General features: G+C 44.1%; 1 protein-coding gene across 2 annotated transcripts in view; it reads right to left on the bottom strand.

The window, feature by feature from the left end:
- Window positions 1-20,425, bottom strand: part of BOD1L1 (biorientation of chromosomes in cell division 1 like 1) — a 53,607-nt gene extending 33,182 nt beyond the window's left edge. For both annotated transcript variants that reach the window (XM_042984917.1, XM_042984918.1), the window contains exons 1-9: window positions 20,076-20,425; window positions 13,706-13,830; window positions 8,778-8,968; window positions 7,681-8,295; window positions 7,341-7,490; window positions 5,059-5,225; window positions 3,130-3,241; window positions 2,336-2,474; window positions 1,577-1,649 (exon numbers count right to left, since the gene is read on the bottom strand). In XM_042984917.1, the coding sequence (XP_042840851.1) occupies window positions 1,577-1,649; window positions 2,336-2,474; window positions 3,130-3,241; window positions 5,059-5,225; window positions 7,341-7,490; window positions 7,681-8,295; window positions 8,778-8,968; window positions 13,706-13,830; window positions 20,076-20,306 (1,803 nt within the window). In that variant the 5' untranslated portion in view covers window positions 20,307-20,425. The remainder of the gene's footprint in view (window positions 1-1,576; window positions 1,650-2,335; window positions 2,475-3,129; window positions 3,242-5,058; window positions 5,226-7,340; window positions 7,491-7,680; window positions 8,296-8,777; window positions 8,969-13,705; window positions 13,831-20,075) is intronic.
- Between the last annotated feature and the right edge of the window lie 1,410 nt (window positions 20,426-21,835).

The raw sequence follows: 21,835 nt of genomic DNA, 5'->3' as shown, positions 1-21,835 counted from the left end.
GTGAACGCAGACCACACATACTACAGTCTCATTGACCACTACCTATAATTTCTCATTCAAATAATGAGCTGAAGTTCTCAGGAGGATCTGTGTCTCTGGGTTAGTTTATCACTGCAACTTCTTACAATTTAACACAAAGATTAATGCACTTCTACAGATTCAGAGTAGGACATAGAAAGATCTTAAAAAAACAGTTTAAAGTGAAATTCCTCAAAGAAAGAACTAACAAGGATTTTATCGCCTAATTTTACAGTAAGCTTCAACCAGTTTATATGAACAAAATTTTATGAAGTCATTTTTAAAAGAAATTTATCACAAAATGAAGTTAAATATTTTAAAGTATGCCATTAAAGCATCAGGATATACTTATAAATATGCCTCTAATTTCTGAATAAAGAAATCAAGATTATTTACTGGCTATGAATAAATAATCACCAAATTATTAGTTTTCCCTTGGAAATGTGAAGATAGTTTCGGTATAGGGGTGCTTGGCTGGCTCAGACAGTAGAGCATGAAACTCCTGATCTCAGGGTCATGAGTTTGAGCCCTAGGTTGGGCATGGAGTCTGCTCAAAAAAAAAAAAAAAAAAAAAAAAAAAAAGATAGTTTGGCTATAGAATTATAAATATGGCAGGGTAAATAAGGATCTGAATCCAGTGAAAGCAAAAGTTTATCCCAAGAAAATAATCCAAACAGGGGGAAAAAAATGTATTCATTAAACGTACTTTCAGTACTTACATTGGCAGATCTTGGAAGTAATCTAAATGCTCAACTATAAGGGAATGCTTAAGTTACAGTCTATCTATTCAATACAACCCTATGCAGTCATTAAATATAATAACTAGAAACTTACAAGGTAACATGAAATGAGCAAGAGGGAATGTTAACATCATTTTGCAGGATTACACCCACTCTACAAAATTATGTACATTTGTGGAGGAATGTAGGAGAATGAAGTGAATAATCTGCCCTGGAGAAGGGATTTTAGCTACCCTCTTTCTTTTCCATTATCATTACTGGCAATTTTGCTATTGCTAATATAACAAATGAGGGTGGGGGGCTGGGGAATGAGGGAAAGGAAAGTAGAAAAGTAGCTATTACTTGGATAAAAGATCACGTGAATCAACTTGGTCAAAATGAGGAATTCAGGTCATAATAAGATGGGGGTTCAAGAATGCTGAAGGTGATACATTTTTTTTTTTTTTAATTTTTTTTTCAATGTTTTTTATTTATTTTTGGGACAGAGAGAGACAGAGCATGAACGGGGGAGGGGCAGAGAGAGAGGGAGACACAGAATCGGAAACAGGCTCCAGGCTCCGAGCCATCAGGCCAGAGCCTGACGCGGGGCTCGAACTCACGGACCGCGAGATCGTGACCTGGCTGAAGTCGGACGCTTAACCGACTGCGCCACCCAGGCGCCCCTCTTTTTTTTTTTTTTTTTTTTTTTTTTAATTTTGATACATTTTTTATCTAACTTGGAAAAGATCAAATTGCATTCCAAGTTTTACTCCGAAGGACTGAATGGCCTTTATCTAACAAAAGAACATTTAAAATGGGTTTTATTAATTCAGACACACCTCACTTGTCTTGAGAGTTTCTTTGGAATCTTCTTCAGATTGCTGTTTCTTTTTAGAATTCTCTTCAACATTCCTAAGTGGGAAGAAAAAGTCATATATGAGCTTAATTTGAATAAAATATAAGAATTTCTCAGTAAGATTAGTTACTGGTTCAGCTACATCCAAGTCTGTGACAAATGTACATAATGCAACCTGACTGTAGCCTATGGCTCATGGGCCTTCAGGCCACTTTCAGAGTCTCTTTGGCTTTCTAATTCTTATAGAATTCACTATGACAATGCAATGACAGATAAGCATTTGGTTCAGCCCCCTGGTTTACGGGGAGAGGCATGAGACACTGTTGAAGGGAATGCCTAGCAAGACTAGAAAATGGATGCAGTCACTATAAATAAGTGGTTAAGTGGCTACTGCAGGGATACTTCCTGAGTATTCTAGAGGGTCCATAAACTCTGAAATTCTCAAAACAACTGTGTGTTTATACACACGCATTTTTCTGGGGAGATCCGAAACTGCCATCAGATTATGAAAAAGTTCCGGGCCCCCCTCTCCCAAAAACATTAAAACACACTACTTTACAGTAGAGATACTAACACAAGGAATGAGGATATAAAGAGTTCTGAGCCCCCATGGTTCTCATAAATGTGCAACAATAACACACACTTTCAAGGTAAGGTTCTTTACTGTCACTGCCAATGCCTCCCTTCTGAAACTATGCCAGGGGAAAGTTATAATGGGAACACTGCCAGATACAACATGTACCTTGAATCTTTCTTTCTTCTTTTGCTTAAGGCTACCTTTTTCTCTAATACTTTCCGCTCTTTAAGGACTTCTTTAATTCTGGGGGTTTTCAGTTCCAAAGTCTTTGTTGATGATTCTTCTAAGTCCACACTATTTTTGCCTAGGAAAGAAGCAGTATCAATAAGCTGTACTTTAGAATGGAATTTATAAAGAGTGTAATATTTATTTTTCATTGAGAATTTCTGATCAATGTAAAAGTGCTGAATGGCTTTAATATCCTTAAGTTGTACTAGAAGAAAAGTAATATTTTAGATGGACAAGTCTTAGCTTTTTTATTTCAAATGCTTATGTGTGTGTATTTTTTTTTTTTTTTGTATGCTACAAAGGATCAGTGCCCAGAGAAAGTTCAATTTTGTTCAATGAAATATTCCAGATAAATGTTTGACACTTTAGTAAACAAAAAAGCACAGATTAATTCCACTAATATCACCAGCAAGGCTTGATTACTCACATGCAAACAATCCATTTTCCAGTGATAATTCATTCCACAATGGCTGGAAAATAAATTGCTAATGAGAGCTGTATAAGCTGGTACCTGACAGAATGTATAACTTAGATACAGCAATATAATTTAAAAAGTGATACATCAGAATAAAAAAAAAACCTTCCATATTTAAGAATAATTTTTTTAATACAACAGCTTTATTGAGATGCAATTTAGATCATTTTATATCATCTCATAAGTAATATGAATATCTAGAAAATAATGGAGTATACAAGATAATTTAAAATATTAAAGTTAACACCTCCTATACCTTGACTCTTAGCTTTTGAAGACTTTGTCTTTTCTGCCTTCTGCTTTCGTTTTTCTTCAAGTTTCTCTCTATTAATTTGCCTTCTTAAAAGCCTCTCTTCTTTTTCTTTAGCCTAAAACCACAAAATATTCACAATTATCCTGACCAACTATTAGGCAAAAGCAAAAACAATGAAAACAAGTATGTTTACCCTTCAAATATTCTTACAAAATAATGGGCTTTGCAAAGGTGCATACACATTATATAATTTGGAAGCTACCAGAAGTGACAGATCAGAAAATTTTCCATTACTCTTTCAGATTGCCATTAGTTTAAGGAATAGGAAAGGTATCATTTTGGGAAATGGTGGTTTAATAAACCAGTTACTTCAATTAAAAGGCTGGCTGTGAAAATATATATGAACATCAATGTACATCATATGTACACAGGCAAATCTCCTGTGTACAATAATTTTTAAATTATTCTCAAAAAAATTTTTTTTTAAACATTCATTTACTTTTTGAGAGACAGTGAGCGGGGAAGAGGCAGAGGGAGAGGGAGTCACAGAATCCAAAGCAGGCTCCAGGCTCTGAGCTGTCAGCATAGAGTCCGACGCGGGGCTTTAACTCAAAAACTGCAAGATCACGACCTGAGCCGAAGTCAGACGCTTAACCGACTGAGCCACACGGGCACCTCAAATTTTTAAATTATTCTTAAAGGAGAAACTGAAGTGCAAATTCAAGAGACAGGCTAGTTCTACAACAAATATGACTTGTGGGTTATGCTCTTGGGACCCAGGTTTTGGACATGGGACTTTCTGCTATCCTATGTTAAAAAAACAAGGGGCGCCTGGGTGGCTCAGTCGGCTGAGCATCTGACTTTGGCTCAGGTCATGATCTCATGGCTTTTGGGTTTGAGCCCCACATCGGGCTCTGTGTGGACAGCTCAGAGCCTGGAGCCTGCTTCAGATTCTGTGTCTCTCTCTCTCCCTCTGCCCCTCCCTCGCTCATGATGTGTCTTTCTCTCTGTCAGGTATAAAAAAAAAAAAAAAAAAAAAAAAAGAAATAAAATAAAATAAAATAAAATAAAATAAAATAAAATAAAAAAACAAGAATCTGGTCATCGTGGGTTACGCCCCCCACCCTTTTCCAGCCAGAACTCCAAGTCTTAGAGGGCTAAAAACCCTAAGCATTGGTATAACCTCTGATGAAGCAAACTTCTCAGAGACAAGCAACTATCAGCATTTCCACCTCCTTCAAATGACCATCGTAGGTAACAGCATTTCCTCGCTCTAAGATGTGCAGCTCCATATTTTAATGTTTCTAAAACCATAAGTCATCTTAAAACTGACGTACACCTATGATAAGGTAGCAAATTTTTTTCTCTAAGAAGCTGTTAATCCAATGACACATCTTGTACCTAGGACATTTGTAGACTGCACTTCTCTCTTTTTGAAATAAAATTTTTTAATGTTTATTTACTTCTAAGAGAGCGAGCGAGCGCATGAGCGAGGGAGGGGCAGAGAGAGACAGAACGTGAAGCAAGCTCCAGACTCCAAGCACAAAGCCTGACATAGGGCTCGAACCCACAAGCAGCGAGATCGTGACCCGAGCTGAAGTCTGACACTTAACCAACTCAACCACCCACCGGCACTTCCCTCTTAATCTTATGTTAATGGCTGCACATCCTATCTTTGTGTGGGCTGGATCCACACTTGATTCAAACATTTCCATACTGTGAAACACTTGTTGCCCGGTTTTCACTATTAAGCATAATGACACAAACACCTACGTCACACGTTTATGTCTGTTCTGCCTAAATGACAGGCTGCTGAAGGCAGAACCTCCATGTCATGGTTCTGTCTGCTGCCCAGTACCTTGCACACAGACTAGCCAGGTTTGTCAACCTGATGTGACAGGTTAAAATAGCGACAGATCGAATCTGACTTACGATAGACTGGCGTCGTTGTTCTACGGTAAGTTCATCATCAGAGTCGCTGTAATACTTTGAGTAAAGATATGGTTTGTGAACATAAGCATGCCGCACGCTTTTTGCTTTTCCTTCACTGGGGTCGCTGTTTTGAGTTTTTGTTTTGTTCTGCTTGTTCTTCTCCTCATCTGGAAGAAAGCCAATAGAAAGAGGAGTGCTTCTGTGAATTACCAATGAAGTCGACACCATGCCTGATCAACATTAAGCAACAAAAGCAGTTATCGATATAGTTCAAGTGCATTTGTCAGCCCAATGGAAAATACCAGGATGCAAAAAAATCAGAAATAAACATTTTTCAAGGCCATCATCCCATCCATATCGAAATTTACTTCTTCCAATGAGCTTCTCACACATAAAGAAGGCAAAAAAAAAAATTAGACCCTGTCACCATTCAGGGTTCCCTGACAAATACTTAATTCTCATTAGTACGTCAGTAGACTTGGTACGGACGTGGCTTTGCCACTGTGAAACGGAACAAGTTCACTTGAACCCACACTTTAAAGTAGGCTTGAGATTTTTTTTTTAATTTTGAGATTTTAATGACCACCCGAGAGTCTCTCACTACACAAGAGGCAAGAGTCAATAACTGGCCCACACCAAGGATGTACTAAAAGCCCCCTACCCTAGGAAGGTGGGTATGTTTCCCACAACACAGCAAGTGAAGTAGAAACCTTAAACAAGGTCTTCATTTCTACCACTTAGTACTCTCCAAACAGTCACCTTCTTCCTTCTTGGATCTCAGACATATAAAACCTAGTCCTGTCCAGGAAAAAACGTGGAAAGCCCCACAAAAGCACCTAGGATGAGAATTTCAGTCAGGCTTCAGAAAGTGGGGTACACACAGGATGAGTGATATCCATCATATACACAGGGCCTACGGAACTGACCTCACAACGAGGTATGAAAAGCATACCTGACGTTGTTTTCTGGGCTGGTCATTTCGTTTTTAGGGGGATACTAAGGATGCAAACTGGGATGGACTGAAATTAAAAGGTGGAATTAAAAGCTTCTACTTTTTCTCCTCTAGGATTTTCTCTCCAGGTGTCCTATCCAAAAGCCCACGGCAAATTTACAAAATGCTGCTTACAAGTAGTTGCAAATAATATTTGATTTTTAACAAAGGTCGTAAGCAGAACTTAATCACGTGATACAGAGTAGCACAAAGTGTTGGTCAGAAGCCCAGACCAGGGTTGAAACTGACACCGGAGCTCAATAGCTGCGTGACCCTAGACAGGACACCTTCTCTTGGTGACTCTCTTTCCTCACCTGGACCTACTTCTCAGGATTGCTAAGGATTACAGGAGCTAGGACACAGAAGAGTACACAGTGCCTGGAACACAGTAAGTGCTTAGTAAGGGCTGGGTGAAAAACAAACTCTACAGAGAAGTATGGTCTTGCCCGTAGCTTCTGGGAGGTAATCTCTAAGTCTGTGGAATGTCATGTCTGACACGAGTGTTTGTCTGCCTGGGGGTCTTGGGTCAAGCTAAATCAACTCACGGTATGATCTGGGTCAGCAGCTTTGGGCCATGGCATATCAGCTTGACCTCTGGAGGGGCTGGAGATTAAGATCTGACGCTATGTCTACATGATGGAGCCCCAGTAGAAATTTTGGACATCAAGGTTTCTGTGAGCTTCCCTGGTTGGCGATTAGCCATATACATATTTCTGACATCAATGCCAGGAAGGTAATGCTCTCTGTGACCCCACAGGGAAAGGGCTTCCGGAAGCTCCGTGGACTCTGGCCTGTGTGCCTCTTCCCTTGGCTGATCTGAATGTGTGTCCCTTCACTGTAATAAACCACCACCATGAACTGTAAAGCTTTCAGTGAGTTCTAGGAGTCCTCCTAGAGAATCGTCAAACCTAAGGGTAGGCTTGGAGACCTCAACTTTGCAAATGGTGTCAGAAGTGAGAGCAGCCTTGGGGACTGTGCTCCCCCAACAACGCCCACACAAACCCACAGACACCCACACCCACAGCACCGTCATATACACTGTCTCCTCTACATCTTCTAATAAACCTGCGGGATGGAGTTCAAGGATGGAGAACCAAGGCTTGTGGAGTAACTTACCAAGCTTGCTCAGACAGACAACCTCGGAGCTGGGACTCAGAAACACATCTTCCAACTACAAAGTCCCATGCTCTTGCCAGTATACCACACTGTCTTTCACGATATAGCCATGTGAATATACAAACAATGCTCGACAGGAAGCTTCCCAGAGGCGTTATTAAGTAAAATGCTTTACCGTCTGACGTAATCTCTCCTTCTTCCATGCTATCAGACATTACAACTTCCTCCTCGGTGTCTTCTTCAAAAGATGAAAGGTCACTGGTATGGACAGAACTAACTGTGATGTCTGTAAGTCCATCCACATCAGAATCTATTAAAGAGCAATCTTCGAGAAGGAAATAAAACACAAAGATAAGTCATGTTATAAGAACAAACTCAGCACCCAATTCCTAAATTACGTTTAAAATACTCTGCATTAAATACAGGTCAAAAAAATGTGACACCCTCCCCCCCCCCCCCCAACTGACACTCTTTGATCTGTAAACTGTTGTAGATTTTTGCAAGTTTTTATATACCTTCTTTTGTCCCTTCAATGGTTTTAGCTTTATTACTATTCTTTTCTGACGGGAGTTTTGAACACTCTACATCTTTTTCCTTTGCTTGCTTTTCTTCTTTCGCTTTTTGTAGGTCCTCACTCCTTTTTGGGTGGTCAAACTTCTTTTCGGTCTTTTCCTTCTTTTCTTTCTTTCTTTCTCCTTTGTCATTGCTCTCTGGTTTCTTTTCACCTTTGTCCGTTGATTTATTTTTTTGGTCAATGCTTTCCTGTTGAACATCCTTATTTAGCAGAATTGAACTACTACTCTCTTTTGTGTGATTTTTAATTTCCTCAACTGGACAAGGGAGATCATTTAATTCTTCAGACTTGGGGGCTGTTTCCTGTCCTTCCCCTGCAGAGTCGGGTGTAGACTTTTCTTTGTCAGCCATGTCCTCTGAAGTTCTCTCTTTCTCGGTACTAGTGTCAGTGCTGGGCTGAGATGGGAGTTTTTTGGACACTCTCTCACTGGTCTTGGTGTTTGATGTTTCTGTTGAAGCTCTGGCTGCACTAGCTTCTTGGTTAAGAGAAGTTATGGTTTCCAAGATTGACATGGCGTCATTGGCTACATTAGCGCTGGGTCCAGGCACTGGGACACCTTTGAGGGAAAGATGAGCGTTAGAAAAAACTTATGCAGAAGGTAAGCCCCTCTGATGAATCGATGCTACAAGACACTCTCATCTTTATAAGACACGTATGCTGTGCAGACCATTCATACTCTTTTAGACTTTCGGATACCTGTGCTAACACCGAGCACATTCTAAATCCTCTACTGTTCTAACACTGTGTCATAGGAAAGGCACCATGCAAATCTGAGAATAGTCTAATTCTCTTCGGTTATATTAATTATTCCCTCAGTTGAAACGCACACACGTACACACAGCCAACACGTCAGGAAAATGTCTACCATTTTGCATTAATCTCAAAAAGAAATGTTCTATCAGTTGAGGAATGTGATATTTGAAATAAATATAATTTCACTAGAGTAGCCAAGGAACAAAATTGATAATTATATCCCTAGCTTGATACTCAGTTCAAGAAGCAAAGCAAAGGAACTGACCAAGAGTAAAAGCAAAGCACCTTGTGTAATGGCAGAAGAGTCTGGTTTCTCATCATCGGGGGCTGTGCTGCCACTTGCTTCCTCTTTGTGGTTTAGGGTGGCCAAAAACTCATGCACAGCTTTCTCCACCTGAGGTCTGAACGTGTGGTTGATCTTTGGATCCACAACCTGAGAAATAATTCGGTCAATACCAGACTCCAACATTCCTGATCTGAAACACAAAATAAGTTTTACAGAAAGGTAAAACACAATTTCATATGATTTACATTAATTGCTTTTAAATAAAATTGTACCTGTCACATATATGTTCAACCTGAAATTACCCAATCCACTCATCTCAATATATGGAAAGAATAGGCAATGGGAAGTCAGTTTCACACCAGGCAGCATTTAGGTCGATCACACTGCAAGAAAGACTGTATACTTTCTACCAGCGGTGTCGCTAGTGGAAACGCTAAAGCAGGCAAAACAAGAAACAAAACACCTTTAGAACGAGACACAATACGGGGCGCCTGGGTGGCTCAGTTGGTTAAACGTCTGACTTCAGCGCAGGTCATGATCTCACTGGGTTTGTGAGTTCCTGCCCCACGTCGGGCTCTGTGCTGACAGCTCAGAGCTGGGAGCCTCCTTCAGATTCTGTGTCTCCTCCTCTCTCTGCCCCTCCCATGCTCATGCTCTGTCTCTCTCTGTCTCTCAATAATAAAAAAATAAACGTTAAAAAAAAAAAAAAAAGAACTAGACACAATACATTATCTAGAGCCCACACTTCCAGGTGATGCTTACCTTACCCCAACCCTGGCCAGGGCATATGGGAATAAATGACCACTAAAGCTGAGTTCTGGGTATAAATCTATGGAGTCCACAATTTTTTTTTTTTTAGCAGAAAAATGTAAGCCTTTTAGAAATATGAGAATCTCCAGGAAAACTGAAGAACATATACAGAGTGTAATTTCAACAAGCTTATAAAACAAAGAAAAGAAAGCAAACTTCAGAAAAATAAAGAAAAACTTAAGACTTCTCGTTTTCTTTTTATTACATTATCTTCCTGCTGTAAAAACTGATGATTTATTCATTCAACAATCAGGTTACGAGTGTCTTCTCCATAACAGGCACCATGCTGGGGATCGTTCTGTTACAAATCAGACCTGGTTTCTGGTCTGGCGGGAGAGACAGACATGATTAAAATACCAGAGGGCAGGCACTATAAGACACCGTCTACTCTAGGAAAGAGGGGAATGGAGAAGTATTAAATATGTTTAAGGTGATCTGGGAATGCTTCACAAAGAGAAGATACTTCCACTGAGCCTTGATTTCCATAGAAGCAAAGAGGAGGAAAGAGCTGAGAGAAATACACGCAAGAGACGGGAGGAGCAAAGGGGGCGACACAGACTGAAATGTGCAGAAAATCACAAAAGCGTGAGTAAAATAAGAGGATGTGGATTTGTTTTAAGAAACGCACTTACACCTCGTTTCTTGCTAAAACAAAACAAAACCAAACCAACCACCTGAGGAGCCAATGTTTCTGGACAGTATTGGATGAGCCGGGGGCTGTCTCTTCCAGATTCTAGGCCTCGGCTCTCTCCGCAGAACGGGGGAGCCATCTCTCCTTACACTTGACAATGCTATTTTTGAGTGCAGCTCTTTCTGAGTGGAGGATGGATTTGATTTCCATTTCCTGAGGTACCTTGCAGCCTTGTGATACTATAATTCTACTTATGTGGGCCACAGAGAAAAATGAGTCAACACCGGACAAAGTAGGTAACCTGCTTTTTAAAGTTCTAAGATAAAAAAAAAAATGCAAATCCTGCACACATCGTTACATCTTAGAGGTGCCTTTAACATGTAGCAGGTGTAAAAGAAACAAGGACAAGCAATCTTAAAAACGTTTTCAGGCACACCACAAAGGCACAGCATAAAAAATAAAACCCACTCACCCTAACATCACTGCTGCAGCCGATGTTTCTCTGCCTCTATTCCAGGCCCTCGTCTATTTCAGTCTAGTCTCCCGCGAGGTCAGCTCTGATCTTAAATCAAAGTGGGGGCCATCCTAATGAACACACTGCTCTTAGTGGGCCCACTCTAGTATGGTGTGGTCACAGCAGCCTCACCAGAGGGAGATGCTACAGCCTTGGACTCAAGGGCAAAGCCGAAATGCCAGTAGGTAGTATTTTCCTGATTAAAGCTACTTCCTTTTCCTTTCAAATTCTGTTCAGTAAGATCATTATTTAGAGCTATCTGGCATTTTAGATTCTGTTGTTCAAATGAATGCATAAAAAGAACACTACTGAGAGGTGCCTGGGTGGCTCAGTGGGTTAAGCTTCTGACTCTTGATTTGGGCTCAGGTCATGATGTCACGGTTGTGAGATCGAGCCCCACGTCGGGCTCTGCATTGAGCATGAAGCCTGCCTGGGATATTCTCTCTCTCTCTCTCTCTCTGCCCCTCTCCCACTCACAATCTCTCAAAATAAATAAACATTAAAAAAAAATACCACTGAGTCCGAAGATCAATTATTAAGTTGAACCATTTGAAATTGCCGTATTTTTGTCCTACAAAAATGGGAATTGTAGATGGTTCAGGCTAATGGTCAATTGAATATTTCTCAAAGTCTTTGTAGGAAAAACTGTTTGAAATTTTATGTATAGAGGCTGGTCCCTCTCTACAACAATAGCTGGACAACTAAATACTGTGGTATCTTTCCTTAAGGAAGCTTGAAAATGATATACTCAAGTGATATGTAACTTTACTCAGTAAGAGAATATTTTAATTAATGGGGCATCTGGGTAGTTCTGTTGGTTGAGCATCTGACTCTTGATTTCGGCTCAGGTCATGATCTCATAGTTTGTGAGTTCGAGCCCCGCATCGGGCTCTGTGCTGACAGCGTGGAGCCTGCTTGGGATTCCCTCTCTCCCTCTCTCTCTGCCCTTCCCCAGCTCATGCTCTCTTACTCTCTCAAATAAACATTTAAAAAAAAATAATAAATAACATAGCTAGCAGAGAATTTACAGATGTTAGTCTAAGAAGAGCAATTCCTAAATTATCCAAGGGAAGCTGTTTGTCCTGTTATGAAATGTCTCTAGAAGACGGGTGCGTGGGTGGCTCAGTCGGTTAAGCGCCAGACTTCGGCTCAGGTCACAATTCAGGGCTTGTGAGTTCGAGCCCCTCTTCGGGATCTGTGCTAACGGCTCAGAGCCCGGAGGCTGCTTCAGATTCTGTGTCTCCCTCTCTCTGCTCCTCCCCTGCTTGCGTGCGCTCTCTGTCTCTCTCTCTCCCAAAAACTGAATAAACATTAAAAAAAGAAATTTAAGTGTCTCTAGAAGATAGTTCCCAAGACCCAGGCTGGTGGTCACAAGAACCCTTTACTGAAATGTACAGCAACCCCTCACTAAGCAGGATTCTGTGAAAATGTCTTATAAGGGGGCTATTAAGACTTGTTAAGTGCTTTCGATTTTACAGGGGTGAGAAAAGAATGAAGGACTGCTTCCCTCCTTGATAGGTTTTGCCTGCTGAGGGGTAAATACAATGCCAGGAAATCTGCCTAAGACTTTGGTTGCTCAACGTATGAAAAAAAAGAATGCACCTCCCCCACATCCCCCCAGTAAAAACTCTATGCTTTCAAAGGGATGTGATGGCTGGTTTAAAAAGGGGGGGCAGCTCCACCCTCTGTAATCGGGGAGTGCTCTGTAGAAGCGAGGGCAGGCCCCGACCTTGCCCCGAGGTTTGCCCCACCCCCACCCCCTGCTATTCCGGCTCCTGGTCGGAAAAGCCTGGAAATGTCGGCAGCCACAGACCCTCGGGTTTTCAGGAAAGTCTTTGGCTTTTCCCATCAGGTATTAACTCTGCAGCCTTCCCTGGCGTCTTTTGCCCTCTCGGGGACTGTTTTATAGGTTTCGCAAACATCCTTTAAAATGCAGACAACAAAGCTATTGTTAAATTTCCCTCTTCTCTTATTCAGTCAGAGACAGTCAGGGCCCCCAGGTTCCAGGTGTCTAGTATTACGTGTGGCTAAATGGGTCTTTGAGTCAGAGTGTGAAGCTTTGTTTGTGGGGCTTCCCCGGGGCCTGCACACCAGGTAGGCTTGCAGGGTTCCTACCGGACTAGAGGGTTTGAAGAGGTGGGAGGTAGAAGATGAATTTGTTTAACTGTTTAAAAGTCACATTTCATTCTAAAAGATGAGCCTGAACGTAAATATTTGTCAAGAAAGGAAGACTGGGCACTCTTTAAATAACTCAGTCACCCCTTCCGCGGGGAGGGTGACGCAGGGATACGAGGTCCGGGTCTTCCTGTCTTGGCAAATATTTATATTCAAGAACAAGATGGTATTGTAAATCTGCTTTTCTGGGAACAAATATGATTTTTTTTAAAGGTCCCTCTAAACACTCCAGCTCTTCTCATTCTCTTTATCTTTACCCAAAATGGCTCTGACAGGTCCAAACACACTTTCCTGCCTTTTTTTTTTTTTTTTTTTTGGCTATATCATCACTAAGAAGCAGACTTAAAAGTCACAGTAAAGTGCAAAAGAAAAAAAAAAAGAGGGGAGTCGTATTAGAAGATAGGAGACATGGCCTCAAATTAGGGGAAATTATTTTAACTGCCGTGATCTAGAATGCCTTTTTTACTTATCAAAGCAGAATAATAAAGCCTGATCTTTATGGGATATTCTGGCACTTACCAGCAATTAACATTATACCCTAGTATTTTGTTTCTGGAGTCACATTGGCATCCTGGTCCTTCAGGTATTTCCAAAGGTCTGCAGAAGTCAGACTGCTAAAATTCATGGGGAAACGTGAAGCGATTTGAGCCCCCTCTAAAACTGCACTGCGCCATCCTCGAAACAGCCAACCAGACGTGATAAAACGACATCTAGCTTCCACAAAATGGTCTCTGCCTTCCACAGAGCAGACTGATGCCTTCAAGCCTGCCTAGGGACTCTGGGTCTGGAAGACTTACTTGAGCACCTGCTGTCTAATGTTGTTTCTCAGCTGGTTCTTATTGAGGTGAGGACTCCATGTATGAGTTGCCAAGTGGTTCGCAACAAAGCTGTCAACCCGTTGTCTCAGGTTCTGATAGGCAGGCTGGGAAGTGGGGGGGAAAGACAAATGTTATAAATCACAAGTGTTACATAATATCAATATTTCTAAGTCTCAGGAATTTGAGGATGCTTAACAGTGTTAACGTTTTTTAGATTACAGCATCAATGTGGCCACGAAGTTTCTCAGCTTAGGACCATCCTGCTTCAGGATAACTGAGACATGCAAATACTGCTTATTTTGTTAAAGCCAAGATGTTTGGAGATAGGAGGACACAAAGAAGAAAGACATACCTCTCATCTATAGACAAAGGACTCGAAAATCAGATACAAGTAACTATCTGGGTTAGATTAGCTTCAGATGATCTGGAGCCAAGAAAGGGAGGGGAGCAGAGGAATAAGTCTTTGCTGAGGACATGGCATTTGAGTTGGACCCTCCGAGTTTCACAAAGCAGCTGGTCATCGGAGAGGCAGGCCTTGCACATACAGCCAACAGAAGCAGTACAAGTGGATGAGAAAATGTGGGGTCAGGAGCATCTGGGAGCCTCCAAGTTGGTGGGGGAAGAGAATATAAAAAAGCAGAGATACGAGGTTGCAGACAGCCTGCGGCCACGGGCTGGAGGGCATCCCAGACGTGTAGACGTCTGGGATTATGGGGTTGAGGACAGGAACCCACTGCACGTGAGCAGAGGGATACGCTATGGCTGAGCTTTCTGCCCAGTAATCTTCCGATAGGGAGAGAGTAAAGAGACACACGATGTACTTCGGAAAGGAGGCAGTAACTACGGTGATGAAGATGTGTACCGGGGGAGTGGAAACGGGCTGAACCAACATTGCAACCAGGCATTCGATCTAACGTAAGCAGTGGTCCTCAACCAGGAGCGATTCTGCCTCCACCACCCCCACCCCAGGGCACTTTAGACAATGTCTGGAGACATTTTCGGTGGCCACGACTCAGGGAGCTGCCACTGGCATCTTGTGCGTTGAGGGCAGGGATGCCGCTGAGTGCCCTAGAGTGCACAGGTAAACCCGAACAACAAAGAACGTTCCAGCCCAGAATGTCAATGGTGCTGAGGCTGAGAACCCCTAAGTTAAGGGAAGCAGGAGAGAGAACACATGGTATGTCACTTTTTTTTTTTTTTTAAGTTTATTTATTTTTGAGAAAGAGAGTGAGAGAGAACAGGGGAGGGGCAGAGAGAGGAAGACAGAGAATCCCAAGCAGGCTCCACTGTCAGCACAGAGCCCGATGCTGGACTCCAACGTGCAACCCGCGAGAGAACCGTGAGATCGTGACCTGAGCCAACATCAAGAGTCAGACGCTTAAGTGACTGTGCCATCCAGGCACAGACTTAAGTGACTGTGACATCCCCGTATGTCACCTCTTAAAAGGACATGCCTAGGAGTGCTTGACCACCCAATCAGGACTGCACCCCTCCTTCCTAGAGCCTGCCCCCCCACCCCCACCACTCGCGGTCTGTCACGTGGCTTTTCATGTAGTGGAGTGAGAGTCCCTGAATGGCCATACGGCTTCATCTGCTGTTTGTGGCTCCTAACCTTACCCTTCAAAGCCCGTAGTCCAGTGAAACATTCTCACGCCTTCAATCTTCTGTACCTACCATTCCCTCTACTCTCTATTTGGCAAACTTCTCGCCTTCAGAGCTCACCCTCGTCTGTGATGTCACCCCTGGCTTTCCCCCATGTTCCTCCCATCCTGTGTACATACCCCCTTTCCAACAATGCTTGCCCTGTACTGTATTTTGGGGAGGGGGGTATTTATCTCTCCACTGAAGAGGAAGCCGGGTCCTCACATTCCCTTCATCTTCGTTTCCACATAGCTTCTCACACTGCTTGGCAGATAAGCAATTAAAAAAGTAGCTGTCCGCGGAGATGGCCAGATACCTATCTCAGGCACAGATGATAAGACTTCATCCCTTTGTGATGCCCCCTCATCCCTCCCAATTTCCAGACTTTTGCTGATTCCTATTTCCTGTCCTACAAGAGACACTCAAGATCCCGTCTCACATCCCTCTCCATTTATCCAAAATCAACGTGAACTAAAACGAATTTTCTCCCCACTGACTCTAAAACATAATTCTTGTCTCCAGTATCCCCCAATCCCAGAACCACTGGACTCAAACATCATCACAAAGCATTCAGCACTCTCGCTGCCCCAAACAAGCTCCAATCTGAACTACAACAGGTAAGTCTCCTTGTTGCCACATTCTCCTTTCAGTAAAAAGCCTAGTGACTTCAGCAATATTTTGGATCCCATTACTCCTCTGAGAAGCTTTCCTTTTCCTCTTTTCTTCCTTTTCCAGTGCTCTGCTCAAAAGCCTTGGAGTCATCCTTGACTCCTCCCTTTCTCTTCCACCCCACCTCCAAACCTTTGGCAAATTCTGTCCGCAGTAGCATCAAAATACACTCAGAATCTGACCACTTTCCACCCCCTTTACCGCCACCCCTCTGGTCCAAGGTGCTCTCATCTCCTCTCTCGATTCCCAACCCATCTCCCTACTTCTGACCACTTGCCCACCTGAAGTCTATTTTTCACACAGTGGCTCGGGTTAATCTTCCAAAATTAGGGTAATCATATATTTATTGTCCAAACTACATCATGACTGAGTGTGAAGGGGACACCCTTAATAATTACTCACCTAAACCCAACCCATCTAAAAGGGGAGTCAGACCATGTCCTTAGGCTCAGAAGGTGCCAATGGCTTCTCAGCTCCAGTAAAAGCCAATCTCTTACAATGGCGTCCAAGGCCTGCCAGATCCATGAAGGGAGGGGGGACGGAGGGCCACTCCTATCTCACCTTCTGTCACTTTCTCCCTCACCAGGTCCTGCCTCAGGCCTTCCCCCTGGCTGTGGTCTCTACTTAGAGCACTGAGCCCCACACAGCTGGATGGATGGTCTCTTCGGTTCCTTCAGTGACGCCTCAAGTAACACCTTGAAATCTTCCCCGGACAACTTACTGAAAACAAATCAGCAACCCTTTCCACCCTCACCCTGCTTTATTTCTTCCACAGGACCTATTACACGTTATCCCCTGTCTGCTTTTCGCTGCTGGGATGCAAGCTCCATAAAAGCAGGGAGGTTTTGTTCACTGCTGTATCCTGGCATCTGAACAGTGCTTTGTACATAATGAATATGTGTTGGGTGAGTAAGTTTATATACTCTGTCTTCAATATTCCTTTCAAATCTAAAAAGAAAAAAAAAAAAAAAAAGAGAGGCAATAGTCACAGTGACCAGGAGCCACTTGTAACCGAGAAAGTATACAAAACTTGGCCTTTATTACCTGGGGAGAAAGGTGCCATATTTATTTGGTTGCTGAGTTCTCTGCCTGGGACAGAAGGACAGGCCTCTCTTGATCTTCCCTCTTCACACTCTCCAGGGTGACCTCAGAGCCAAGGGGTCAGAAACGGCAGGGATCTGAGAACTAGGAATCTACAGCAGAGGAGCCTCAGCCTTAGTTAGATCTTGGGATGACTAAGGTTCTCATTCTTTGGGTAGGAGGGCTGATTGGTTTGCTAAGGTCAGATCCCTCTCTTGGTTGGTTAGAGGCCATCAATAACCCCAGGGCAGTCTGGAGGGTTTTCTGGCCCGCGGGAATGCCAGCGGACTTTCGTACTCCTCATCTTGCTTTAACCACGCTGGGCTGGATGGTGGCTTTGCTCTTGGAGAGCTCCTGATAGGTGTCAAATGTCTTGATTCTTAAATATGCATGCGACTGACAAGCCAGTTACTGCTATAACCCTATAGATTCTGTACTGCAGGTCAGAGTTTGACATAAAGCAGGTCAGTCTTCAGGGTTCAATTATCAAAAGCACCATACCACAAATGGTCTCAATTACAAGTTGTTCTTACAGAGCAGATTCGACGGTTCCCTAAAAGTGATGCTCCTTTGCGTGAACAGGGGATCTTACGTCTGCTCTGACCCACTCATCACATGGAGAGGAATGTTAGGCTCAAAAGAAAACCTTGGCTTCTGTAGGATTTTTGAGACTTTCAAACTTAAGTCATATGTATGTATATGTATATACATATATATGAAAAAGGATATAAAATGCTACACAACAAGAAGAAACACTTTAAATCAGATTAAAATCTGCATAATCGTTAGTAAAGCTAAGGAACAGGAAGAGGGAGACACTCATGGGGGAAAGAGGAAAGAGAACCAGAACCAGGAGGCACAGAGGTAGAAGACAAGGAGGAAAAAGAGAGGAGGGGAGGCATCAGGAGTGAAGACAGAGGGAGAAAGCAAGCACAGGAGGGGTGAGGAAAGAATTTCGCTGCACACAGGCATCCTTTCCCGTCAGGGAAGGGGTATTATTTCAGTTCTCTAGTTTCCAACATTAAAACAAGGGACCTTGTTCTGCGGCCCCTGAACTCCTTGCAACTGGGTATTAGGCTGAGCCACATGTAACTGCCTACAGTCGACCGTTTCTGAATGACAAAAGTTGTACTTTAACGTGCACATGTACATTTTTTCTTGGGAGAAGGTCCTGGCTTCATTAGATTGTCCGAGCAACCGTCCTCCCTTCCTTCCCACCAAGAAAGGTTTTCAGGCTCCACTCTGAGAGGATCTGGCAGGGGAATTACAAACACATAACAATAACATTTAGTGGGGATGGGGGATGAAGAAAAATTTGAGCCTTAGGTGTTGCAGCGCCCCCTTTAGCATAGTCAAGTTTCCAATGTGCCTGCGCAAGGGTAACCTAGAGATGTGGTTTCTCAGAACAGCAGAGTGAAATCTCTATTTGCCCGATACAAATAACCAGCGTCATCTACATAACACGTACCTGGATCTGTCTCATCTCCCATTTTTTTTTTTTTTAAAAAGGGCAACAGACATTATTTTCAAAAAGATGGCTGTGCATATTCCCTAAAACAAAGTGAGAAAACTATATACTTCCTACACAGATGAACATCTCCAAGTATCTTGAATTCTCTGTGGTGTAAAAATCCCAACACCCCGAAAAAGCACATTCTACTTCTGGTCCACATGGTGGATCAGAGATCCCCAGATTCTCCAGAGGGTTTTCCCAGGGAAGACAGCAGAATCGTGTGCAGTTTCCATCAAATCCTGGTGGACAGAGTCCCAAGGAAAAATCCGTGTAAGGATGCAAACACTCCTTGTCTCAAAGACATGAGGTTCCTCAGAAAATGTGAGGAATGTGTTGAGAAAACCCTTACCCCGTGCAAACTCCAATCTGAGGGACCCAACCAGATATAAGCCAAATACCCCAATTTCTTAACTGTTTCCAACTGAAGCTTCCTGCTTCAATCATTTCCAGAATTCCAGACTCTGTGTTCCATCCTCCTCACTGATTGCTCTATCCTGGTTGTCCACTGCTCATTCTTTGCAGAATCAGCAAAGTGTACTCACTCCCGCCACCACCCCCTTTCACTCTGACATTTGGTACAAAATCCTTCCCCTTCCCAGCCCCTAACTCTTTCCATACAAGGAAGCACCTTGCTGACCTTTCCCCTCTTCCCATTACTCTCCAGAACTCTCTTCTTTCCTGTCCTTCTTCCACTTCAATCAATACCTGCTGTCACCTCTCCTCCAACCTTTCCTCACTCAATGGCTTGGTTCTCCCTATCCCCCTGCCCCTTGTCACTTCAGAGAAGTGACTTGGCCTGAGCCACCTTAATCAGGCAGTCAGCGGTGGAAACAAGAGTCTCAGTCTCTCTAGCCCACCTTTCCACCGACCGGCTCTGCCTCCCTACCTCTGCACCCACGCACACAGTGACCAGCAATGCACAATGCTAATAATTTGATTCATAATCACTGAATTCCTCCAAAGGACACAGACATGACCCTTCCCGCCCAAAAATCTTCAAGAGAGCACGCAAAAATAACTTGGATACAAAGCAAACCACGAAAAAAAAAAAAAAAAAAAAAAAAAAAAAAAACCAGAGATGAAAGCCCTGTTAGCATTAGTGTTTCCAGACGAGTCTCCCGAAGAACCATGACTTAGTCTTGCTCACCACCATACTCCCCGCGTCTAAGCAGGGCAGGTGATTAACACGAGCCCGTTAAACGAACGACAGGATCGGCGAATGAATGAACGCACCGAGCCTCGCACAGTGCCCGGCCCCTAGCAGCCGCTCAAAGAGGAAGCGGCTGCCCAGGGAACCTGGGGAGGGAGAGGCGCGCTCAGCAGGGGCCCCAGCTGGGGAAGTCGAGGCGCAGCCGGCCGACGGACGAGTGCGGGACACTGCCCCAGAGGGCGGCCCTCGGGGTCCTCCCCTTCGCCCTGCCCCCGCAGCCCCCGTGCGCCCCGAACCTTGGTGTCCACGTCGGCCAGGCAGTCCCTGCGGAACTGGTCGAAGAGCCCCTGGCTCTTGAGGTGGTTCACGATCATGGCCACGAGCTGCGGGTCCCCGGCGCCGGCCCCCGCGCCGCCCGCCGCACCCGGGCCAGCCCCGGGGCCCGGCGGCGGCGGCGGCGGCTGCGGCTGCGGCGGGGGAGGCGGCGGCGCCGGAGGAGGCGGCTGCGGCTGCGGGTTGGTGGCCATGGAGGCCTGGGCCGGGGAAGGCGCGGGCCCGGGCGGGCGGGCGCTCCTGGGAGGCGGCGGCTGCACCGGTCCCGCCGCCTGAGGGAAGCCAACGGGATGTTGTTACGGAACCAGCGGATCCAGAGCAACCCCGGAAGTGAAAGGGAACCAGGGGAAGAGAGGAAAAGGAGGTGACAATAGTAACGGAGGCTTGGCGACGGGAGCCGCGAGGGGCCATTTCCGGCCGCCCGCGGGCGCCCTCGCGAGGCGCGCTTGCGGCGGAAGCGGCGGCGACCAGGCGCTGCGAGCCGCGGCGTCGGGGCCAAAGACCAAGGTCAGGAATCCGGGGTGGTCGGGCGTGCGAGCCACGCGACTCTCCGGGCCAGGGGGCCGACTGGGCGCCCGCGCGGCGCCGGCCGGGTTCCCTGCGCGGTGGCATTTAGGCCTGACGCCCTTGCTTCTCTTGCACGGAGCAGTCGAGATCCGTAGTCGTTTGTAATGCGAACCGTAGGTGGAAGTGCTTCTCTAAACTCTCCCAACCGTCTTCGCTCAGCCTACGATCCGGCCCAGTTTTCTTCCAAGCAGGTAGCTCCAGCCGCCTCCTGTCTTTCTTCCCCTCTCTCCCTCCGGTTTTTCCGTGGGCGTCCCCCTCTTACTTCGAATGTGTCTGTGGTCTGGAACTCGCTCCATCCCAACAGCACCTTCCTGCCCGTGAAGACAAGCCCCCAGGCTTTTAGTTTTAACGGTTTGTTATGGATTACTTTGATAGGAACAGGTAACGCTCCTGTAGCTCTCGTGCAGCACTGTGTGCCCCGCATGGCCCTGAAAGCTTCTTATATGCATTAATTAGTTCAGTCTTTGGAACGACACTAAGCTACTAGGTCTTAGTACTGTCATCGGTCTGCAAATCAGGAAACGGAGGCCCTTGAGACGTTAAGTAAATTGCCTAGGGTTACACAGCAAGCAAATCGCCCGATTCTAGACTAATCTATTTTTTAAAATTATTAGTACACAAATTGAAATTAGTATTAACAAATTTTCGTAATTATTTAGTAGAATGCAAAATTTATTGGAAAATACATCTTGGTTAAGCGGATACTGTTGTTTTTACAAATTCATTTGTCTGTGGATGAATACGCTTCATTGTTGGAAGGAGAAAGGCTGAGCGTGACTTCTGTTGTTATTTCTAGTTTTTATAGCTCTACGCCCTGAAAAACCGTGTTCATATAAACAAGTACATACCTGTGAATGGAGTCTTACTATAGCAATGTCACTCAATTCTTGATCTCAAAAAATTAGAGTTGATGACTTACGAGTTCACTTACTCAATTCAGCCTCCTTCAATTTTGTTGAAAGCAAAGAATTGAAAGCCACCCGACTTGCCAAAGGATTTGTGTATCTAGTCCTTATTGTTCCACTTTTTCAGTTTCTGGGAAATATAACAAATAGGCTTAACAACATATCAAATGACTATGAATTAGACTTTTTTTTTTTTTTTTCAGTGAGATGTATCTTGTTTAACCTGACACGCTCAAAATTTGGGGAAAATC

The sequence above is a fragment of the Panthera tigris genome, chromosome B1, assembly GCF_018350195.1.
Source record: "Panthera tigris isolate Pti1 chromosome B1, P.tigris_Pti1_mat1.1, whole genome shotgun sequence".
Classification (NCBI taxonomy): domain Eukaryota; kingdom Metazoa; phylum Chordata; class Mammalia; order Carnivora; family Felidae; genus Panthera; species Panthera tigris.
This window is presented reverse-complemented; position numbering and strand designations above follow the sequence as displayed.